Here is a 21492-nt window from a genome sequence, read left to right on the forward strand (position 1 = left end):
AAACCGGGGATTCTGAAAATAAAACTAAACTATTATTTTTATGTGCTGAAGTTGTAAATATGTAATATAAAAAAACAGTAAGGCTATCTGCCGGATGTTCCTTGAAATCCCCAAGCCGGTCAGGTCTGTGGCTTAACGTATTAAATATTAATTAAAAAAGGATTTAAAGGTCGGCTGTAAGGATATTTTGAGACATTTATTATTACTTATTCTTAATATTCATTAAAAGGGACAAAAGCCGTTTCTCTGTTTGAAGGCTGCGTCAATTTAGCATGTTAAATTCAGACTGTCGTGTGGGGATGAGACGACTGCACACATGTATGACAGCACAAAACCTGTGGGATCATACACACACACACACACACACACACACACACACACATACGATGTCTTCCTCTGACTTATCACTACCTTAGCACGCACATATGCACTTGTATCAAATATGTAAACACACAAACAGCCTTTGTTGCAGTCGCATGGCAATGATCCATTTTCATCTCATTCAACATTGCCCTTTCCCTGGCACTGCGAATCTTGCTCGGCCTGAAACATATGCTCGCAGTCTGAGCAGGAGGCTCCCTTGGGCATATGCAACATCTTCCCATAACAACCATCCGCGGGTCCCTGGTGAGCGGCTGGCTTGTTCAAAGGGCTTGTGTGGATATTGAGGCTCAGCCAGAGGTGAAAGGTCTTGGAAGTCTGCGGGCCTCAAAGCTACGCAACGACAAAAGTAGTAGATGAGCACGGGATGCCAGGATTCTTTTCCAATCTGGACACAGAATCTGTTTCTTCTTATCTAGCCCTGACTGCTGACATGGTATTCCATTGCCTGTCAGAAGGCCACACCTTCTGCCTCCCCTCCCAGCCTAAGTGACTCAACTCAAGCCTGTCAGGATGGTTTAAAACAGGCATAATATTGTTGCCGAGAGGGAAAACTCATTTAGACAGGATAGGAAAATGGTACAGCATGGACAAAAATAGCATCTATTATGTAAAATGATGTTTCAGGATGAACTCAGGTCAAGTATGTGCTAAATACTATAAGATTGTATTTTAGCACTTTCATCTGTTTGCATATTTGCTCTACTAATTCTTTCACACACCTCTGACTTCATTCTGTAACCCCGGGGTGAATATCAGTCATGGATGTTACCAGATGGTAATAAATAGTGTTGTTTTTTTGTTGAGTGTATAACCTCTCATCTCGCTTGCAAGTTTTAACCCCTCAGCGGCCTCTCTGTGCAACAAAGCTTCACTCCAGAGTGGAGGATCACAGCTGACCACTGATGCCTGTCATGGGAGACTTGGCCTTCATGTCTTGTTATTTGCTCTGAGGACTTGCACAGTGCTTATCAAAGTTCCCCGCCTGCTGATTATCTCGCCAAAAAAGAGCAGAGACCAAAGCTGTGAGCACAGAGTCTGTTGGATCAGGCTTTTCCGCAGGGGCGAAGATGGCAGCATGCTCCATCAAGAGAAAAACTAAGTTTCAAAGTGGCATACACAGCTTTGGTTGCACAGAACTAATTATGCAAAGCACTACCTCCCAACTACGTATTCCATTACTGCTAGAACATTGTATTGCAAGCTGGTGTTGGGGAAAATTAAATGTACTGTTAGTGTAGTTCTTTATTTGGTCACAGGTCTTTATTAGGTGCTTTTTATTCGGGATGGAGAATATAAACATCTCTAATTGTCACAGTAGATTTGTTATTTTTTCTCAAATTCAATTGAACTAAAATGATGCACTTTTAGCAGACAATTTAAAGGTGTAAAGGTGAAGACATGGCCTGGCATTGGCAAGACAAGTCTTGAAAAGACATAATGAATTACAGTTACAAGTACAAGGACAATACATGACAGACTTCTTTGTCTGTAGTTTCTTCATATTGTCTTACTGTGAAGGAAGTGCACTGATATCATCCCAAATGCAGTTTCTAACTCTTACCTTAACCCTTTTATGTAAAAGAGGCATGTTGAACCTTTTTTCAAGGATCAAATTGGATCGCAAAACAAATAATGACAAATGTAATAATAACATTTCAACATATGAACAACCATATTCCATAAGTAAGAGCCTGCCATTGATTATCCACCACTTATCCAGCTGTGGGTGGCTCATCCAGGTATCATGAAGATGTTACTTTCCATAACTGTGTCCTCCGACTGTTTCTTGGGATTCCTGGGCGATCTGAGGCCAGACAGGATGTGTGATCATCCTCCCAGTTGGTTGTTCAATTAAGATGTTCACATTGTGGCATCCTCGTCAGTTTGCTGCCTTTTAAACAGATTGTCTTTACTGGACAGTCCTTGTCTTTGGCAGGGCGCAGCGACTGTTGCCTGGCAAGACAATAATTTAGAGGGTAGCTTTTGAATGAAGTTAACATACAACAAGATTTAATATACAAGTAAAAATAAAGTGGAAGGTGGAATGTTTTATCCCAATACATTCTCGTTAGCTGTTTCTAATATTTTGTGCTTAGCCAAGCTAAACATCCACCTAAGTGGAAGAAGTGGAGGGTATGCTCTCATTTGACTCTAAGCAAAACTGTTTGAGTTTTCTACTCATGATGTCTGGAATCATACTTTAACAATGTTGCCTCTAGTACCCCGTAATCTCAGTCTTTTTACCCAAAACTCAGGACCTATATATGCAGGTTGAAAACGTTATATCGGGAAAGTAGGTCAACTGGTATTGAGAGCTTCAGTCACAGCTCGCTCATCAGTCCAGTACAGTGTCTGCACCTACTGATATGGCACCAACCCAACTTCTGTTCCATCCTACTTTCACTTGAGAAAAACCTTGAGATGCTTTAACTTCTTTACCTTGGGAATATCCCAAATCCTGGCTTTAGATCAGTCGATATTTTTTGGGTGTTGATATCACTCAACAATCCCCTGTACCTCCATTAAATGCCTTATACCAATATATTAATGGTACTTTTTCCTCTCTGTGCAGGTGATCCTGATTCTAACCAAGCTGTACGACTTTCATATTGGCAGCGTCACTGAGAGCACACTTTGGAGGTGAGTACAAAGGGTTTTTTCATTCATAAAATATTTATAAGATGTCTGCTTGGAGTACTGAAGTGTAGAATTAGCCTTGTGCTCCTGATCCTGTGATTGGCTTGATGTTATGGCTAATTGATCAGTCGGTACAACATATGCTCCAGTGGCTTACAGCTAACAGAATCTGACTCAGCTCACTGTTATGAATTCCTTACGATAAATGTTTTTCATCTCTATTTTGCTGACTCGTTTTTCTTGTACGAGCATCAGTCTGTTTTCCCACCTGTCTGCTATCACTGTGTCTTTTTCCCTTCTCCTCTCCTGTGGCACTGTGAACAGCGTGTTCTGGTGTCATGCGCGGTCAGACGAGGCACTCAGTGTGGAAGATGCTGTTTGCCATGCTCTTGTTTTGTCTTATTATCTGATGTTTTCCCCTTCCTCGAACCCTCCCGGGAATAAACAAACACACACACACACACACACACACACACACACACACACACACACACACACACACACACACACACACACACACACACACACACACACACACACACACACACACACACACACACACACACACACACACACACACACACACACACATTTCTGAAAAGAGTTATTGCATAGAGTAAAAATAAACTACCCAAAAGGATGGGCTACACAGTTCTGATAAGTTGATACTGACTGGAACCAATTTTTCTAATTGTGTAACATGAATACAGTTAATCCTTTGTCTGAGTTTTCGGGTGATGCCTCATGTGACTGCGTACTCTCTGGCCAGATTTGAACAGTTTTACCAGGGAAACAGTGTGTAGTATGGGACAATAGGGTCCTCTCAGGTAAATTACTGTTCACCAAACCCTCAGAACAGCAATTGTCCAATCCTAGAGCTTAGCAACTGTTACTAGGCACAGAAGGCTGGCAAAAATAGAATTTCTGTTAGTAAGTGGTACTCAAAAGTTTGTCTCTTTTGTCAAGCCGTTCCAAAACCTACAACACAGAATCAGAAATCTTTAATTCTTCCCGCATCAAATGCATTTACTTTGTAACTGCAACTGGAGAGAGCAGATAAAAAGGTAAATAAGAGACACACCATGAAGATACCATATTATGCTTCTTGGAGTTTCCCCTTTCCTGTAGTGTTTTCCATAGGATTTTATGCATGGAAATGGTCTGCAAAGACTTAAATCCCAAGGTTCCCTCCAGAAGGAGTTTCTCTCCCACACAGTTGGATGCTGAATTCCCTTACCAAAACCATCATCCCTGAAGGGGAACTGCAACCTTACTGTTCAAATGTAAATGAGGTTGAAGTGTGTACACAAACACATCCTGGAACAACTCCATTGGACTCCTTTTTTTTTAACTTATTAACATAATGACATCACTATGTAACACTCGCTGCTTTTGGCTGGCTCTCCACCACATTTTACGTGATATGCCCACTCTTAGCAGTTGACCAATCACAACAGAGCCGGCCAGCTAACCAGCAGAATGGGCTCTGGTTTCAGACAGAGGGTGAAAAGAGGTGCTGCAGCACAGGCAGTAGAAGGTGAGAAAAAAAAGAAGACATTTTTTGAACATTAAAGCTTGTAAACAGCTCACAGGAGAAGCACAACATTTGGATATGAGCCTGAAAATGAGCATAAGATAAGTCAATATATAATAAGTACACATCCATGGTAAAAGAAATATGTTGCAGAATTACAAAATTAAGTGAAAAAGCAACCAGTAATAAAAAGGTATATTGCACACGGTAACATTGCATTCAAGAGTTACTATGTTATATGCTCGCACCCTAAATGGGTGACTAAGATTCAAGGAACCAAAGAAAACGGAAGACAGAAAGTCCAGTTCGAATCAAATTCATTTTTTAGAGAAAAATACATGAATATAATTTTGTTTACTACTCAGAAACATTGAATCCCATCCTGTCACGGTTCAGATCACATTTGCTTTTTGACTGCTCCCGTTCTCCAGCTATTGCACTTCTGTACTTGAGTATGCAATAACTGGTTGAAGCGCCACTAGCTCTATTTACCTAAAGAGAAACAAACAGTGTTCCATCTGCACATTTTTTTTTTGTGGAGATTTTCAAGCAGGAGACATTTGTACTTCTCAAGTTTTGCTGCCCAGCTTAAAGCGTTAGTTTGACAATGATGAGCTGTGCCAAAGTGACTGCTAGCCATTTCTGACATTTAGACAGAGACTGTGTAATTTGGACCCCGAGGCGAAAACAGAGTTGTGTTTTGGTATTTGACTAAGTGCACAGAAAATGCAGTCCCAAGATATTCTGCGGAAAGAGAGAAGAAAGCTCTTTTAGCTGCATCAGTTTGGAATAGTTTGATATATTCCTTTAATAATTAAATATTATATTATACTGCAAAACTCCCTTCAAACTCTAGTTACCTTTTCTCCAATGTTTATCCATCTGTATATGTAGACATTTTTCACTTTTTGGTCCCTATGGTCACCCTGTTGCATAAACCCTCCTTTACATATCCCCTATCACAACCACCACAGATGGCAGAGAGAACACAGTGTAGCCTAAAGGAAAGGTGAAAATGGTCCTTATGTAAACTGAATGTGGCTTCAATAAACTTCAACGGGAAAACGTTGGTTCATCTCAACACTAGACACATTTATTGAAAGCCAAATTCTGCTCATCAGAATACCTCATGAGCTTGCTATCTGATAAGGTTTCTCCTCCAATAACCATAGCTAAGAGATTTCCTATTTCAATTTTAAATTCTTGAATGTCAAATATGTGACCAGCTCCTCTGAAATCAGTCACATCAAGACCAAAACACTGGTCACACAATTGTATAAACTTTTGGAAAAAGGACATGCTTAGCTTTCTAATTAGACGCTTATTTATTTTTTTCTTCCCAGAAAATTGAGCAAGATATGTCACCTATTGTAATGACTGTAACAGAGACTCGATTTAGAGAAAAAGGCCTTCAAAGTTTTTGGCCAATGTTAATGGGTGGAAGCAAGTTTGTAAGTGTTTTTTTCACTGAGTGTATATCCCGGGGAACAACTCCCACAAGGCCTGTTGAAATGCCTCTGCTGTTAAGTTGCTCAGCTTGCTGATTGGCATCATACATTCACAAGCTTCAATGCTTTACTTATTATGTAAATTTGGCGATAACTTTTTTATATTCTGAAAACCTTGACCTTTTATTTTAGATTAGATGAAAACCCACTGAACCAGACCCAGTCATTCATTATTTTAGCGATACATAGGGAAGGACTGGGATCATAAAGAGTTCTGATGGTGATCGCTGGAGATGTCGCCCTGTCTTTACAAGCTTAACAAATGTATGATTCTCCAAATGGCGATAAAGTTTAATATTTTTGCATTACTCTATGATTGTTTCGGAATGCATCTTTGGGATATCCGACTGATTTTGTGTGAAAGATTACTGGAACCAATGATATACAAGACTGAGTTACCGTAGCATTATTGCTTGCATGTCTATCCTCTTTAAGAAACAAGTATTTTTTAAGTCAATTGTGTGGTTCTAGCTAGATGCTCTGTCAAATTAACGTGATTAAATGTATGCTGAACAGTTTTTGCAATGTCGATCACTATGGTTTTCAGCAATCCGGCTTTAGGCTTCAAATCAGCTAAACGAGTCCAAAGTAGTTACATAAGACTACAAAATAAAAGGAAGTGAAAGGACAATGTCCAAATCATCATTTCCAACACTGCTACATTCTTTGGCAACCTTGTGTGAAAAATACAACCCACCAAAACCTTCATAAACTATTTTCAGCTTTTAGTGAAGCAACCTCAGTAAGATGTAGTATAATCATGAATTTATTTGCACACAAATAAGTCATGATTGGCCTCAAATAAACCCTAGCACTTTGTATTAGAGTTAAATGCACCATGACAGGTCAACTCTGCAGGGAAGATGCAATCAGGTGAGGTAATTTCTCCATGGTGTGAAAACAGGGGCATCACTGTGCTTGATCAGCGTTATTGGCAGCACTCCCAGCCCTGTCACTCGCCCACAAACTTACAGCGAGGGGAGCAGCTGCCCATCTAGGCTTGACTTTCCCATACATCAGTGTCTGAGAAGATGCAGGGGTGGGTATATATGGCAGGAATGTGTGATGTTGAATGAAATGGACAGGGAAATAAAAAAGGAGAAAGATAAAAGGCTAACTATGTATCGGAGGCCCCGTTTTCTTGAATCAGCTCAACTGTGGCGGCACGGAGAAAGCCCGGCTGTCTCGTGTCAGCTCCGCTCCGTGATTCATCTCTCCGTTGCTGGCTAATTGAGATCACAGCTCTGATAGGGTTTGAAGAGGAGCAGTTGGAAAGAATGTTTATCACTTCACGGGGAAGACGTCTCAAATGGCAAGTCTAACTCTGCCTTTTAGCAAAGGTCAAGGCAGCGGCATCACCTCAAAGTATCGCCCAGTCAATCTGTCAATTTTAATGAACATGCTGACCTTAAACAATGAACGCTGATCAGTCAGCCTGTGCATAATTTTCAAAGGATTTTGATATGTGTGCGGTAGAGGGGGGAGAAAATGAAGGCGTGCTTTCAATTGTTGACAATGAGTCAACTCAGCAAAACAATTCTTCTTCAAAGTTGTCCCGCCCCTCTCATCTGGCCTCTGGAGTATTGTTGGGCAAATTAATGCGAACACCAAAGTCAGGTTGTATTTCCCTCCTTACACAATATTATTTTGACAGATTCTATATTTGTACTTTTCACAAAACAAGCGTATGCAGCAGTTGTTATTCTGTGATTTATACAGCGAGTTTATTGAAGTTGTGTTCAGATTACTGAGCAAGAAGGCACAATTATGCCTTTTTCTTGTACCACTGCAACACACATGAACAAGTACTTCTATCTTATTGTGGGTTCAATTATTAGTTGAGGCTCAGGTATAAAGACATTAAGCACAGGAATATAAATAAGAATCCTCAATCTGAATTGACAACATTGTTGTATCTGACAGGCAGAAGCTTTTAGCATTGGAGCTCCCCTCACTGGAGACAGAAAGCACCACTGTCAGGTCAGCGGTGAAAAACAGCAACAGCAGCATCAGAAACAATCAGTTTGCCAAAACTGTGTTGCAGATATAAGATAAACTGCTGTATATTAAAAATATATTGCAATATTGTACCTATTCATGGCTAGTTTTGTGCTTAATTACTTTATTTCAACTAAGGTTGGTTTTGTTATTAGTCATGCTGATTATCGGAGAGCACTCCAGCACAAACTGGAACATTGGTTAATTCAATGCACGAGGAAAAAACCCTTCATTTAGCTATTTACCTATAACCAGTAAAGTTATTTTTTAACGGTATTTATACTTACTTGATTTTTTTCTGAACTGGACAAGATTTTTCAAATATAGGATGTGATTTGTTACTGTTTTAGCAGTAGGTAACCTTTCATCAGCAACCAACCAACAAATAGAAGGACCAGTGTACGCCGTAAATTAGCTGGCTGCCATTTGCTTTAAATCCATGTTGCATCAGTTATCACTATTGACTATTGTTTGCATTGTCAAAACGTCAGGTTGGTGCAGAAAGTCTTGCCAATTATAGTGAGGCAGTAAAAAAAATGTCCACATACTATTCCTAGTGGAAAACCAAAATACAGTGAGCCGAGTCGAGATCAGTTGAGCCATACCATGCAGTGGAAACGTACAAAAAGACGAGCAAAAAGACTTAAATGCACGGCCATACTGTGAAGGGTGCATTGGATCTACTTTCTGAAGCAGTCTGAAGAGCATGTAATGTCAGCTCAATCAAGAAAGACTGTGTTAAAGGAAACTATACCGGTATCATTGCCATCTGTACAAAGTCTGAAATGTAATAGTATTTTCTCATTGGGATGAAATAAACTCTAAGGGAAGGTGAAACCGGGCAGGGAAAGTAGGGTTAACAGAGAGAATAGTGGATTAGCTTTGGTGTCAGATCGGAACATTTAGCCTTAATTGGGCATCATCTTGATTCGTTTTTTTTTTTGGTCACAAATCATCAAGCTATACTTTAACTAATCTGGTTATCCTTTGACTTAACATGTGATTTTATCAACTGAGAGTCATCAAATCTGGCCCCATTCATAATCACTATCCAATCCAGCATGTCGCTGTGTCCTTGGGCAAGACACTTCACCCCAAGTTGCTCCAGTGGGGATTGTCCACAGTATTGAGTGAATGTAAGTCTAACATTGACATGTAATGTAACAGATGCATGTGATTTATGAGCTCTAGTCTTATAGAGGTCTTGTACATTTGACAATACCACTTTGTTATAAAGTGCTACTACCTGGAACCGCCACCACAAGTAACTCTAGGTTTAACAAGTATTGTGTGGTTTGTGTGTTTGTGCTAAATCAATATCAAACAAATTAACAACTCTATCACAATGGCCTTCTAAATGATAGCACCATATCACCAGTAAACCAGTTCACTTTTAAATTTCCTCCCCCAGGGAACATTTTCCTATTTCATTAAGGCATATTTTCGCACCAAATCATCAGCAGTTTAAGTCTAATTATTTTGATTTAATAGGTCTTATTCTTGCCTTCAGCAACTTCATCAGATGAAAAAAGAGCATTCTCTCTACTTTGTTTTCATCCTCTAATATCACTTTGATTACACTTATAATGATGTTTTGTAAGAAGACATTAGCATAAATGCCTGAAATTCAGATCACTGAAAATGAAAAGGATTTTGAAGTATTGAGTAACAGGTAGGAGAACTAGTGAAGAGTAGTGCTAGGTACTTCAGGTCTTAAATAGTTAAATGCAACTTCAACAGCCAGTGTACTACTCATTAAAGGTAATATTCAGTGTGACAACAGTTGTATATTGTTTTCTATAACTCTGTTCAAGCTTTTTCTGTGTAGTATATTGCATCAGAACCACTGTTAAAGCATGTTACACATGATTTAGGTGAGAAAACCTGGAATTAAGAATGTGGTATTTTTTGGCCAAAGTCTGCTCCTGTTTCCCACGGAAATTAACTACGGCACATTGTCAAAGATATTTTACCTCGAAACTTAACCATAGCATCAATGCACCTGTCTTATATGCCGGGATTTTTTTATGATACATCTGAGACATTGTGGGGAAAAGAGAGTATTTTAAAGTAGTGTTCTAAAATCACAAAAAAACATTCAAACCTAATGTATAGTGAATACAGTCATTCCTGGCAGAATTAGTTTATAAGAACAACGGGAAATACTACACAACATTTGAAAACACATATTTTTGGACTTATGTTTAGTCAGCATTTTATTCTGTGTCTGTCATGCTTTCATTTGAATCACACCTACAATAACAAACGTGTATACATGTAACTAAAACAGTTATAATGTGTTTTTCATTTGGAAGGTTACCCAGTAATAACTGGAGGAAGCTGTGTCCCTCTTATGTCCATGATTCATAACATGAAATAGTGTTTGGAGGAAAAGAAAAAATCATTGACCTTCAGTGGATTTGCCCTATCTCTGTTTTGAGGCTACCATTGATGGAGGGGGTTCCCTTGCTCAAACACTGGGCACCATCCCAGAGAATGAGAAAAAGGAGATAGCTCTGCATTTTCCCTCCCTGGCTTCAGACTCCTCTCCCACTGTGCCATGACGGGGTCACCTGGGGGTTAGGAGTGACATCCTCTCAAATTGCATCATTTTGCTGAGCATGCTCACAGGCTATGTGATATTTCACAGGTCAGTGCCTATAATAAGGGCCCGGCTCTCTCAGAGAGACCCACCTGATGTCTCTGACCTTTTGCAATTGGACTTGGTGTTTTCCTCAAAACCTTGCCACCCAGGGCTCGCAAGAACTTTCAAAAGCCCTACTATGAAAGCACTCTGGAGCAGATGAGGTTTATTCAGCTAATGTTGACTCTCCCAAAGAGGGAAAAAGAGTGACTCATGCAAAATACAAGAGCATCTGCACTGCCTGCCGAGTCTAACGTTTTTCCATCCTAGTTTAGATTTAACCACACCCACTACTGCATTAATATAGCTCTGCATGATTGCGTCATGGGAGTATAAAGAGAACATCGCCATCCTTATGTTAACGCTGAAGTAATATCTCTTCTACTCTAGCTTGGGAAAAAAACGAGATGGGCTGTTTATCAGTCAGTGCAAGTGAAAGAGGATTTTTTGGAGTCCTCTGACAGTGTTGGAGAGTAACAAGGTAAAATTACTCAAATACTGTACTCATGCACAAAATGTGACGAAACAAAACACTAGCTATTAAGCTGCATATTGGTTTAGAGTTTATTACTTTTGAATCCATGGTGAATTAATATTACAAAAATAAATGCTCTTTCACATGAAAAAATCTCTATTTTCATCAACAGCATGATATTACGTTGTTAATCTGGGGACGCCGATGTTCTCTTTATAGGTCCATGATACAGTCATGCAGAACCAGGTTAATCCAGAAGTGGGCGTGGTTAAATATAAACTGGGTTGGAAAAACGATAGACATTGCCTTGACTCCCAAAGATGATGTTCCCATTCAACAATTGTCAATAACATTTAAATATAAAACACCATATGGCATATTACAATAGTCTTTGACCTATTACTGATACATTTTGGTCCGCTGAGGTTGGTGTAGTTAGGAGTAGGAGTTCTATGTCTCAAACAAACAGAGTGCCTCACCCATTACACTAGTGTTTGTGTTCAATATGAGATTTAATGTCAACTCTGGCTTTTTGAATACTAGTCCGTAACTTTATTAAACCTCAAAATAATCCTAATATAATATTTTTCTCCAAATTGTTGAGCCTTAATACGCTGCCTGCTCAGCATCCTTTAAAAACGGTGTAAAAAATTGTAACACCAAATTTCCAAAAATAGCAAATACTAAGAGATCCCTACTTTGGCACTGAATATTGGAATGAAATACAGTTGGTGCGTTAGAGTCATCTAGTTTGAAGATACTTGTACAAGAGGTCTCATAATAGAGAAAACATTGAAACCACAACGACAACAAAAGCATCAGATTGGTTCTTACTCTCATACCAAATCACTCATAAAATGCGGTACCAGTGCAGGCGGAAAAAGTGTTCATCACTATTTGTCAAACAGAGCAGTTACACTGGATTATTCACAAAGTCAACACAAAGCATTTGCAAGCACCCTGCGTTTCATATATATTTCATAGTACAAAAAACATTAAATGACAAAGCTGAATTATCAGTACCCTGAAAACACAAATATTACACGCATGCAATTTTAACACACATAACATGTGAATTACCGCAACCTATTTGTTTCCGCCGTCGTGCTTTACAACAGGGTTAACCCATAAATCAGCCTCGCTGTTATTAAAGAGGTCATTTATTCTGATCCTTTCTCACAATATTTAAATTCCTACCTTTTTAATTACACACTTTTGGACTCTTTTCTCATATCCTGAAGCACATGCTCATTTACTTCCTGTCATAACAGCAAATGGTAAATTCCATCATGAGGCTTTAGTCCGGAGGCAATGTGGAAATTCGCACCACAACAAATCAAGGGCATCGCTCTTGTTAGTTTTCGGTCTGTTGTAATCAAGTTAAAGTCTCATCTTCTGTCCAGATGTTGCCGTGATTAATGCTGATTCTTTTTCTTCCCATTTAGGAATGCCAAATTGGTGTTTTTAAGACTTATTAGATATGCAAACCATCCAAATCGCTCTTTTTCTATTTTAATCCACAACTAATAGATGTGCCTGTAATGGATTCGCAATCACAAAGACTAGCAAGTTAATAAGCCTCAAAGGAAATACATAATGTTTCGTGCTTGTCGTCAGCAGTGGATAGCCTCAGAGTTTGACTCTGCTGCTTATCTGAAATGACACAAATATTTCCACGCAGGGCAACATTTTGACATCGGTCCCCCGCAGCATGGATCTGGATTGTGGTGGTTGCTGATGTGGCTTGTGGCGTGGGTGCCTTAGCTAGGTACTTGTTGTGTTTTTTGGCCATACCAGCTGTTATATACTTAGCGCTGAGGCCAGGCATCTGATGAGATTATGGACAAATTGCTGCCAACTCTGAGAAAGAGCTGCCAGTACTGCTGAATGTGTGAACAGCATAAGAGTTGGTGCATCACAGGAAGAAAGTTTAGTGAAGGTTGGAAGTTTATTATTCATTTCCCCCCTCCGTCTACTTACTTACCTTGGTAAAACTTTGCTTTCAGTTGTCTGAGTTATAAGTTCCACATGATTGGCTCTACAGCTGCTTATCAGGGAGAACAAAGGCACCAGATAAAGGGTATGCAGAGGCGGGTAGGATAGCTCCCACTCACCTTCCAGGAGAGCACTTTTCCCCCTTTTTTCTTCGGAAATGGCAACAAAGCGCATATTTACCCAAGTTCTGCTGCAACAGGATGCACGCTGGCAAATGAGCAGGCGATAAAACAACAGATTTTTGGAGCATGCGCACCCTTCTTACACTCTTGCCTGGCTTTTATCACACCTACTTTACCAAGCATCCACCAGAAAAACAGCTGGTGTTCTGCTAAACCCTTGCTTTAGTGAGTCACTCATACCCCACAAGGGACTTCGATGCTGACAGACAAAGAAGGGAATGATTTAAAATAGGATTCTACATACACAATGCATGATGAGCACATATCCACAGGAGGTATGGCAGATTCAAATCAAAAGTTTGTTTGCAACCCTCATCCTTTTTTGACAGTTAAAATACGGATTCAGAGACGTTCATGCAGTCAGTGAAGCTCATATTAAAAAGGGAAATATTCTCTTTTGCTGTTTGCCTCATAATGAATATCTATTTTCAATAGCAATCTAGGTTCCTTTATTTTTGACAAGTTTAAATAGAGGTCAGAGGGGAATCTTTACATTTGTAACAGGTGAGACTGTTTGTTTCCTCTGTCAACTGACCGCTGTCTGAATCAAAGCATTTGCATTTATGGGATTTAATGAAAATACAATTCATCAACAGAACTGGATACTGCCTTTGGATGAAGGGCCTCATCCATTCCAAACAAAGTGACGCATTAAGCCAAACATGGCCTGACTGTAAGGACCTGAAATAAAGTGATTATCCGGGAACTTGGGTCTATAGAGCATCCACAATTGCCTTAAACCCCGCATTCTAGCTGCAGCTTCCTGTCAAGTCTCGGCTCAGCAAATAAATGGAGAGTGAAAATAGCTCTGAATTCAGCTTTTATAGCATTTTAAAACTTGTAGTCGCTATTGATTTAAATAAAAGTGTTTCGTACTGGGTAGTTGATATAGCTTAAATAAATGATCTGCTGGTTTACAAAGCTCTCTTTCCCATTGTTAGTCAATGCACACATGTGTTTTAGGACCCAAAATAGTTCAGACTCACACGGATTTTGTAAAACCATCTTTTGGCCAAACAACTACTCTGACCCTGCAGTCACTCTTATACACTCACTGGCCACTTTATTAGGCAAACCTGTTCGACTCCTCGTTAACGCAAATATCTAATCAGCCGGTAGGGTCAGAATTTGGTGTAAACAACATTTAAGCATGGTTCTATCCTTCCTCGTATTACTGGTTCAGGCTAGCGGTGGTAGTGCAATGCTGTGGGGGATATTTTCTTGCTATACTTTGGGCTCCTTGGTTCCAATTGAGCATCGTTTAAACGCCACAGACTTCCTGAGTGTTGTTGCTGACCATGTCCATCCCTTTATGACCACAGTGCACCCATCTTCTGATGGCTACTTCCAGCAGGGTAAAGCTTCATGTCACAAAGTTCAAATGATCTCAAACTGGTTTCTTGAACATGCATATAGGACATATGAGCCATGGGATTGATTCATTTCAAGAAAATGAATGTGAAAGCACACCTGACACATGTCTGTGTTCTACACCTGTAACATCCTCCCTGTAGGTACACTGCATGAGAATGGGACAGTGGATTTGCTCTAAGACCTACTACATGTAAAGTCATTATACACATTTCCAATTTGATACGGATATTATTTCACATATAGCCTATGGTATTTTGATGTATACATCACAAGCATTCTAACTAGGGATATTTCCTTCTTCTGTGGTCCCTTTTTTTAGCACATGGACTTCTACTTGACCCCGGCATGTCAGTTATCATCACTAACAACACTCTAGAGGCCTTGGTGGAGAACAAATTCTAACCTACCGGCCACTGTGCTTCGCTGCCACTCTGCAGCAATACACTCTGCCAGAATCCAGCCATTGAATTGCTGTTTTCCAGGCCTTCTCGTGCCATGAATAATGAATGGAAGTCATTTTTTTTATTCTTTTTTGCCCGCTAGCTTTGCAGGGTTGAAAGATCCACCAAGAAACCCTCCCCCCGGCTCCCAGAGGCCTGAATCTGACAAAGATTTAAATCACACACTGAGTATAATCTGTGATACACTGCAAGGAAAACTGGATGTTTTTTTTTTTTTTAAGAGTGTAAAGAGAATCAATATAGAGTTGAGTATGGTCGGTAAGTTATGGGCAATTTTGGTCAGGTCAGCAATTGACGATAATGGTGACATCAATGTGGATTTATCTTTCGTAATCTGAAGAAGACTTTCTAGACCTCATAAAAAAGGCATCATGTCTGCGAGGAATTTTTAAAGTTTCATAACCTGTTTAAAGATTCATTCTGGAAAAAAGCATTCTGCAGTATGGCGAGCGGGACAGAAGACAAGCAACGATATTTGCCTACTCGCTGTCAAGGTTGAATGGGAAACACGGGGTGTGAGTGGGATACACGACAAACGTTGTCACTGTGAGCGATCTATGAATGTCAGCACTTCTGTCCCACTTTGGCTGTTCCTTTAAGGTATTTCCTCGACACCGCGTTTGTCAGCCGGGGTGCAATGATGCAGTCAGGGTTATATTTCGTAAGGCCTGATAGCAGCATGGCATGGGATACTGTGAGGGAGTGTTTTTTCATGCACATTTTTATATCAAAGCCAGTCCTTTCATCCAGTTTCCCCTTCTTGCTTTGCTTGCTGTTCACATGTCTACATGCACACTTCAGCACATTTTATTAACGTGAATTATTTTCTTTTACTCCAGCAAGAATGTCTCTGACTTTCTCGATGCTTTGAATTAGCAGCAGCATGAATTTGGGGCACGGTCTGCAGGCACATTTCCCATTTCTGTTTGTTTCACACTTGGGTTGCTTTTATATTTTTCTTTCAGTATCTTCCACTAACACAGACACATACATTAACACACACACTCACAGTCGGATAAGCACATTAACACGTTTCTTTATCTATCGAAAGAAAGACAGACTTGTGCTCAGTCTTTTGAGGTTACATTATTTTTGTCACGCTTCAGACGCTTAACGCTCTCACGTGTGCTTCACTGACAACTCGGAAACACCTGCAAATACATTATCTCCCCATCTTAATGTGGCAATTCTCCAAAGCCATTTTCAATTATGCTTCAGCGGATTTTGTATTAGAGGAGATTGCACAGCAGTTCCTTTAGGTGAACACACGGAGGTGTGTGTGTGTGTGTGTGTGTGTGTGTGTGTGTGTGTGTGTGTGTGTGTGTGTGTGTGTGTGTGTGTGTGTGTGTGTGTGTGTGTGTGTGTGTGTGTGTGTGTGTGTGTGTGTGTGTGTGTGTGTGTGTGTGTGTGTGTGTGTGTGTGTGTGTGTGTGTGTGTCGTCTTTGAGAAGGACTCAGTGTGCTTTAGTTTGTGTGCAAGTGTGATGCTCAGGGTGAGTGTGTATTCCAGATAAACTCCTTGACAGCGTGTACATTATGACTCGCCTCGCTGAGATATACTTTGCTGATGGTAGCAGTGATTAATAAAAAAAAGTGCTGGGTGTTTGCTGCCTCTGCTAAGACGTACTCCAACACAATTTTCATGCTTTTTTTCTCTTTGAGATCTTATGGAATGTCATCATTTTTATTCTATGTAATGCTGCAAATATCCAAAAGGGTTTTCATGGTCCTAAAAGTCCTTAGTCGGTCTTTAGACCCCAAACAATTCCATTTTATGATGGAGGCCAGTAGTAATTGTATATTTATTTGCAGTTAAAGCTGCTTACAGGTCTGCGTCTACCTTACTGTGTTTTTAACAAATCATTTATCATCTTTAAATCTGTTGTTTGGATACAGTGTGTGCATAATTTATTTCCATAGTTGTGAGTATTTTGTTGCACGTGTATGTCTTAATAAATAAATTGGGAAGTTTATTTCTGCCAAAGTTGTTAGAAATGATGCAGATGCAGAAATCAAAATGTTTACCCCGTAAATGTCCATAGATGCACTGTCTGTCTTGTGCTAGAGGTGTATATACTTTTCTAAACGTCAATGTTAGTGTAAAGGCAGGGAAACATGTTCAGCTTTGAATTTCCTGCCTCTTAATCAATTGTTGTTGCATTGATGTTACAGGAATGCCAATTTCAGTTTTTAATTAGGTTATTTCATTGGGTACAATCTGTTGTATATAATGTTATATGTGAAAGTTAGATGTAACAAATCTGAATACATTGAGACTTGCTACACTCATTCTAAACATAGATGCTTCAAATGCCAAGATACAAACTTCTCATTATCACTGAATATCAGTCTATTGATGTTGCTAAGCTGGAGGTACAAATGAAGGTACTTTATAACTTTGCTACAAATCCCCAATTAACATTAATATAGAATACTCAGCTCCTTCATTTTCAACTTTGGACACAATTGACTGATTCCCCCTAAACATAGAAAAAGATGACTATTAATAAACATTATTGGGGCAGAATTTACTTTGTCTCCCTGTATAGACGAATATTCTTCAACATTTAAACTGAAATGACATGTAATCGTCTAGTTCTCGCATGTCCTACATAAATGTCCAGATTACACTACAACTGACTGGCTTGGTTAATTATTTTTAATATGAAGTGATTGGCCTGGTAAGCTGCTTCGAAAGGAAACACCATGCCAAAGTCTACACTTGCCATAACAATGAACTCTGACAACAGTGTTTCTGCATGGATATTGTGGGGAGTGCCGGCTTAGTGTTTTGGATTAAAGCACTTAATAATCCATTGGTTGAATGAAGCAACAGACTAATTGCCCCAGGCAACTCATCCCTCCATTCATTTTCTCAACAACTCACTGTGACGCTGGGATTATTCTCTTCATGCCTCATATGAAATGGCAGGGAAATACCCGGGCTAGCTGATGCAGGCCACCACACAGACACACCAAATACAATATACAACGTGGGCAGACCCAGTGAGCATTGCACTTGTTTTATATTCATTTATGGACAGCTACAGTAAATTAAGGGTGGAAGGTAAAGCTTGTCTTTTGGTGACATACCTGTTACTGTTAATATCAACAATGTTTCCTTGTGAAACAGGAGCCTTCTACAAGTTGAATAAGGCTGAATATAAAAAGGGACGGAAATACCCCAGAAACAAAGGCAGAATAAAGGAGTGCTGGGTGGCGTCCGACAGCACTTTTGAAAATCCATCCATTTCCAGATTCTCTTATCAAATGTATTTAGGTTGCTTTGGTTGGAAATTAATATATTTTTATAAGAAAGTACTGTTTTAATTCACCCAGCATCAAACCTTAACCCCCAACATTATACCGTGTTAAAGGGGTGTTGGGCTTTCACTACATATTTTGTCAATGCTCAGTGACATTCCTTAACCCTGTCCATTTGTCGGTTTGCTACAAAGGAAAACATTTCCTCACTGAGGGGCTGCCCTTCAGCTGAAAAAGTCTACAGCTTGGTCTTGTTTCCAACTGTGTTGCTGATTTAGCATGGTTTGTACACTTGTTTTTTTTCATATGGCAGTGCTGTCTGAAAGAGAAGAAAGAGACGATGAAGGATTGGATAAGAGATGCCTTGCAGTGGAGTTTTTTTAATCAACATATTTTACAAACTTGGCGGCAAATGTAAGATGGACAAAATATTGGAAGCCATCCCTGTATGTAGCTAATCTGACATCTATTCTAGGTACCATAGATTAACCCAATCTTTCCCAAACAATAAGTGTCCAGACCGTAACAGTAACTTGACTATAATTTATTTTGCCTCCTTAAAGCAGCTGTAGTCCGTAGGCGCCACCAAGCATCTATTTCCAGAGCACACCAGGGAGTTAAAAGTAGCTACATGTTTTGACTGCGGAAGCCTCCGCTCCATGTCATGTTACAAGGAACAAGCATTAATAGTTGCACACAAACATATTGTACACGTACACAAACTGGAGCGGGGCTGTTCACCAAATCAGTGCTTACTTGGGCAACTTATCCTAAAACAACAGCTTGTTTAAATCTTCCGAAAAACATACTCCTAATTTTTCCTGCTACAATGTCCAATGTCCAATAACACGTGTCAATTATTGCCTGTTGCATACAGTCTTTTCAAAATAAACGTCCTCCCTCACCAAAAAACAACTTGGGTAAGTGTAAGTGTCTACCGTGGCAAAGAAGGTGAAAATCAAGATTAGATTATGGTTAACTAACAAACCCAAACCCCTAATTGACCTGTCCTCCAAATACTGTATTTTCTCTCTTCTTAACTCCTATTTCCATACATTCAAATGCATTGTATAATTAATAAGAATTACAGGGCATTTCCTGATGTAGGTAGGCCTATAGCTTCAAACCGTATATATGAACAACCTTAATGCGGACGTTCAAATTCAGCTCAATATCATTGGATGTATTAGGAGTAAATAAGAGCAGCTGGAGAAACATTCTGAGCTTACATTTTGCTAGATAAATAAGGATTAATAAGAACATTTTCAGCATGCCCAATTATAGTCCCTCACACTTTCCCATCAAACTCAAGGTGTTTCATACTAGCGACAGCTCTGTTTAGTTCCTTTTTATGTTCACCCAAAATTCCCAGGATTCTATACAGAGAGCAGGGCTTGTGTCGAGGACCTGTGGCTGGAGCAGAATTGGCTTTGTCATCCCCCTAGAGAGTGTTCCTGGAACAAAAGACAGCAGCAATTCCGACAATTGCAGTGGAAATGTCTGTTCAGGCGTCTCTACCTCTGACCTCTCAGCACTGCATAGAACGCTTCGGTTCACCAACGTTGACAATGTTTTTCAAGCGCATCAATCAAAGAGTGCTTGGAATCTTCAGGCTTGATTTTGCCACAGGGTTTTCTGCCGAGAAACCTTTCGTCCCTCACTCTCTGAGCCTCTTGTGTTTCAGTTTCTTTCTGGGGACAGACAATTGAGTTGCTGCGGCGGTTTGACTCATGATGCTTTCAACTTAGGACCCTTGATGAATATTGATTTGGTTTTTTTCTTGTGTCTCTTTGCTTTTTGTCTGTGTTAGTAGAATTTACAAACTGTTTTTGTTCGGCACCAAGTAAAACTATTTTATTCTAATTTATGCTACGTTTCATTTTACACTGTTTTTAATTTTGATATAATATTTGCATTGTTGGAGGAGCTCAGGACCTAATTTTTTCATTGCAATAACTACACTGTAGCTACTGTGAATATGACAATAAAAACCATTGAACCTTCAACTTTGAAACTTAGTTTTACAGTGATTCTGTCTGACTTTTCTGAGTTTTTCTCAGAAATCCAACTTTTTTCTCTGAATTCTGACTTTATTCTCTGAAATAAAAAGTAACTCACTTCCAGTTGGATCCACAGAAAAAGACATCGCCTGTGGCCCTTATTAATTCTCCTCCGTACATTAGATACAATTTCAATGGACTCAAATTGACTCTGATATGTTGACAAAATTAAAGAAATATTGTGAAGAGCCTGGCTTTACGCAATGTTTATTTGCAACATTATGCAAATCAGCTTGTTATCGTGATTAAAACATACCATATAAAAGTTGTAATGCTGAAATAAAATGTCTTAATGTAGGTAATATACTAGGGAACATCCATGATGGTATATATGAGCTAAAATGTTTTGTTGCCTGTGTGTTAAGTCTGTTTCATGGTCACAGATTTACTGAGACAATTTTCCACTCAAGAGCGTCTAATTCAACAGCCTGATTCATATCTGCATAATCTCTTTTACTGATAGTCACGAAATATTTCCAGCTGATATCTTTCACAACAAGCCAGAAACTGATATTTCAACAGGGAAGCTAACAAACCGTTTGTCTAAACAAAAAAGGGAACCGGTTCCTTGTGCATACTGGTCCGATTGAAAATATGCAAAACACTCAAGGCAGTAGGAGGATTTTTATAGAAATGGTGTCTGAACAGCAAGGCTTACTTAAACGCTGTAATCACATGAGAATTTTGAGATGCGTCCTTTCGTACACTCATGAATATTTAGACGTATTGGTTTACAGAAAACTATGGTTGCGTGATATAACTTGAGTTCAATGCATAGGGTTGGAGGCCTTGAGCCAGAGAATTTAAGTGTTTCTGTACCTTTAAAGCCAATCAGAATAAGCCCATTCAACTTCTAAGAGAGCTAGCTACATGTGCTGAATGTGTTCTGGTTGTTTCACGTAGGTTAACATCAAGTTAAAGCTTAGCAGGAACAGCAGGGATTCTAGGTATACGGTTACGAAAAAAGGAAAATGTCC

General features: G+C 39.5%; 1 protein-coding gene across 1 annotated transcript in view; it reads left to right on the forward strand.

The window, feature by feature from the left end:
- sorcs3a (sortilin related VPS10 domain containing receptor 3a) overlaps positions 1–21492 on the forward strand; it is a 220516-nt gene that overhangs the window by 87014 nt on the left and 112010 nt on the right. Inside the window, exon 2 of the mRNA XM_063884714.1 lies at positions 2957–3024. Within this exon, the coding sequence (XP_063740784.1) occupies positions 2957–3024 (68 nt within the window). The remainder of the gene's footprint in view (positions 1–2956; positions 3025–21492) is intronic.

Source organism: Eleginops maclovinus, chromosome 5 (assembly GCF_036324505.1).
Source record: "Eleginops maclovinus isolate JMC-PN-2008 ecotype Puerto Natales chromosome 5, JC_Emac_rtc_rv5, whole genome shotgun sequence".
Classification (NCBI taxonomy): Eukaryota; Metazoa; Chordata; class Actinopteri; order Perciformes; family Eleginopidae; genus Eleginops; species Eleginops maclovinus.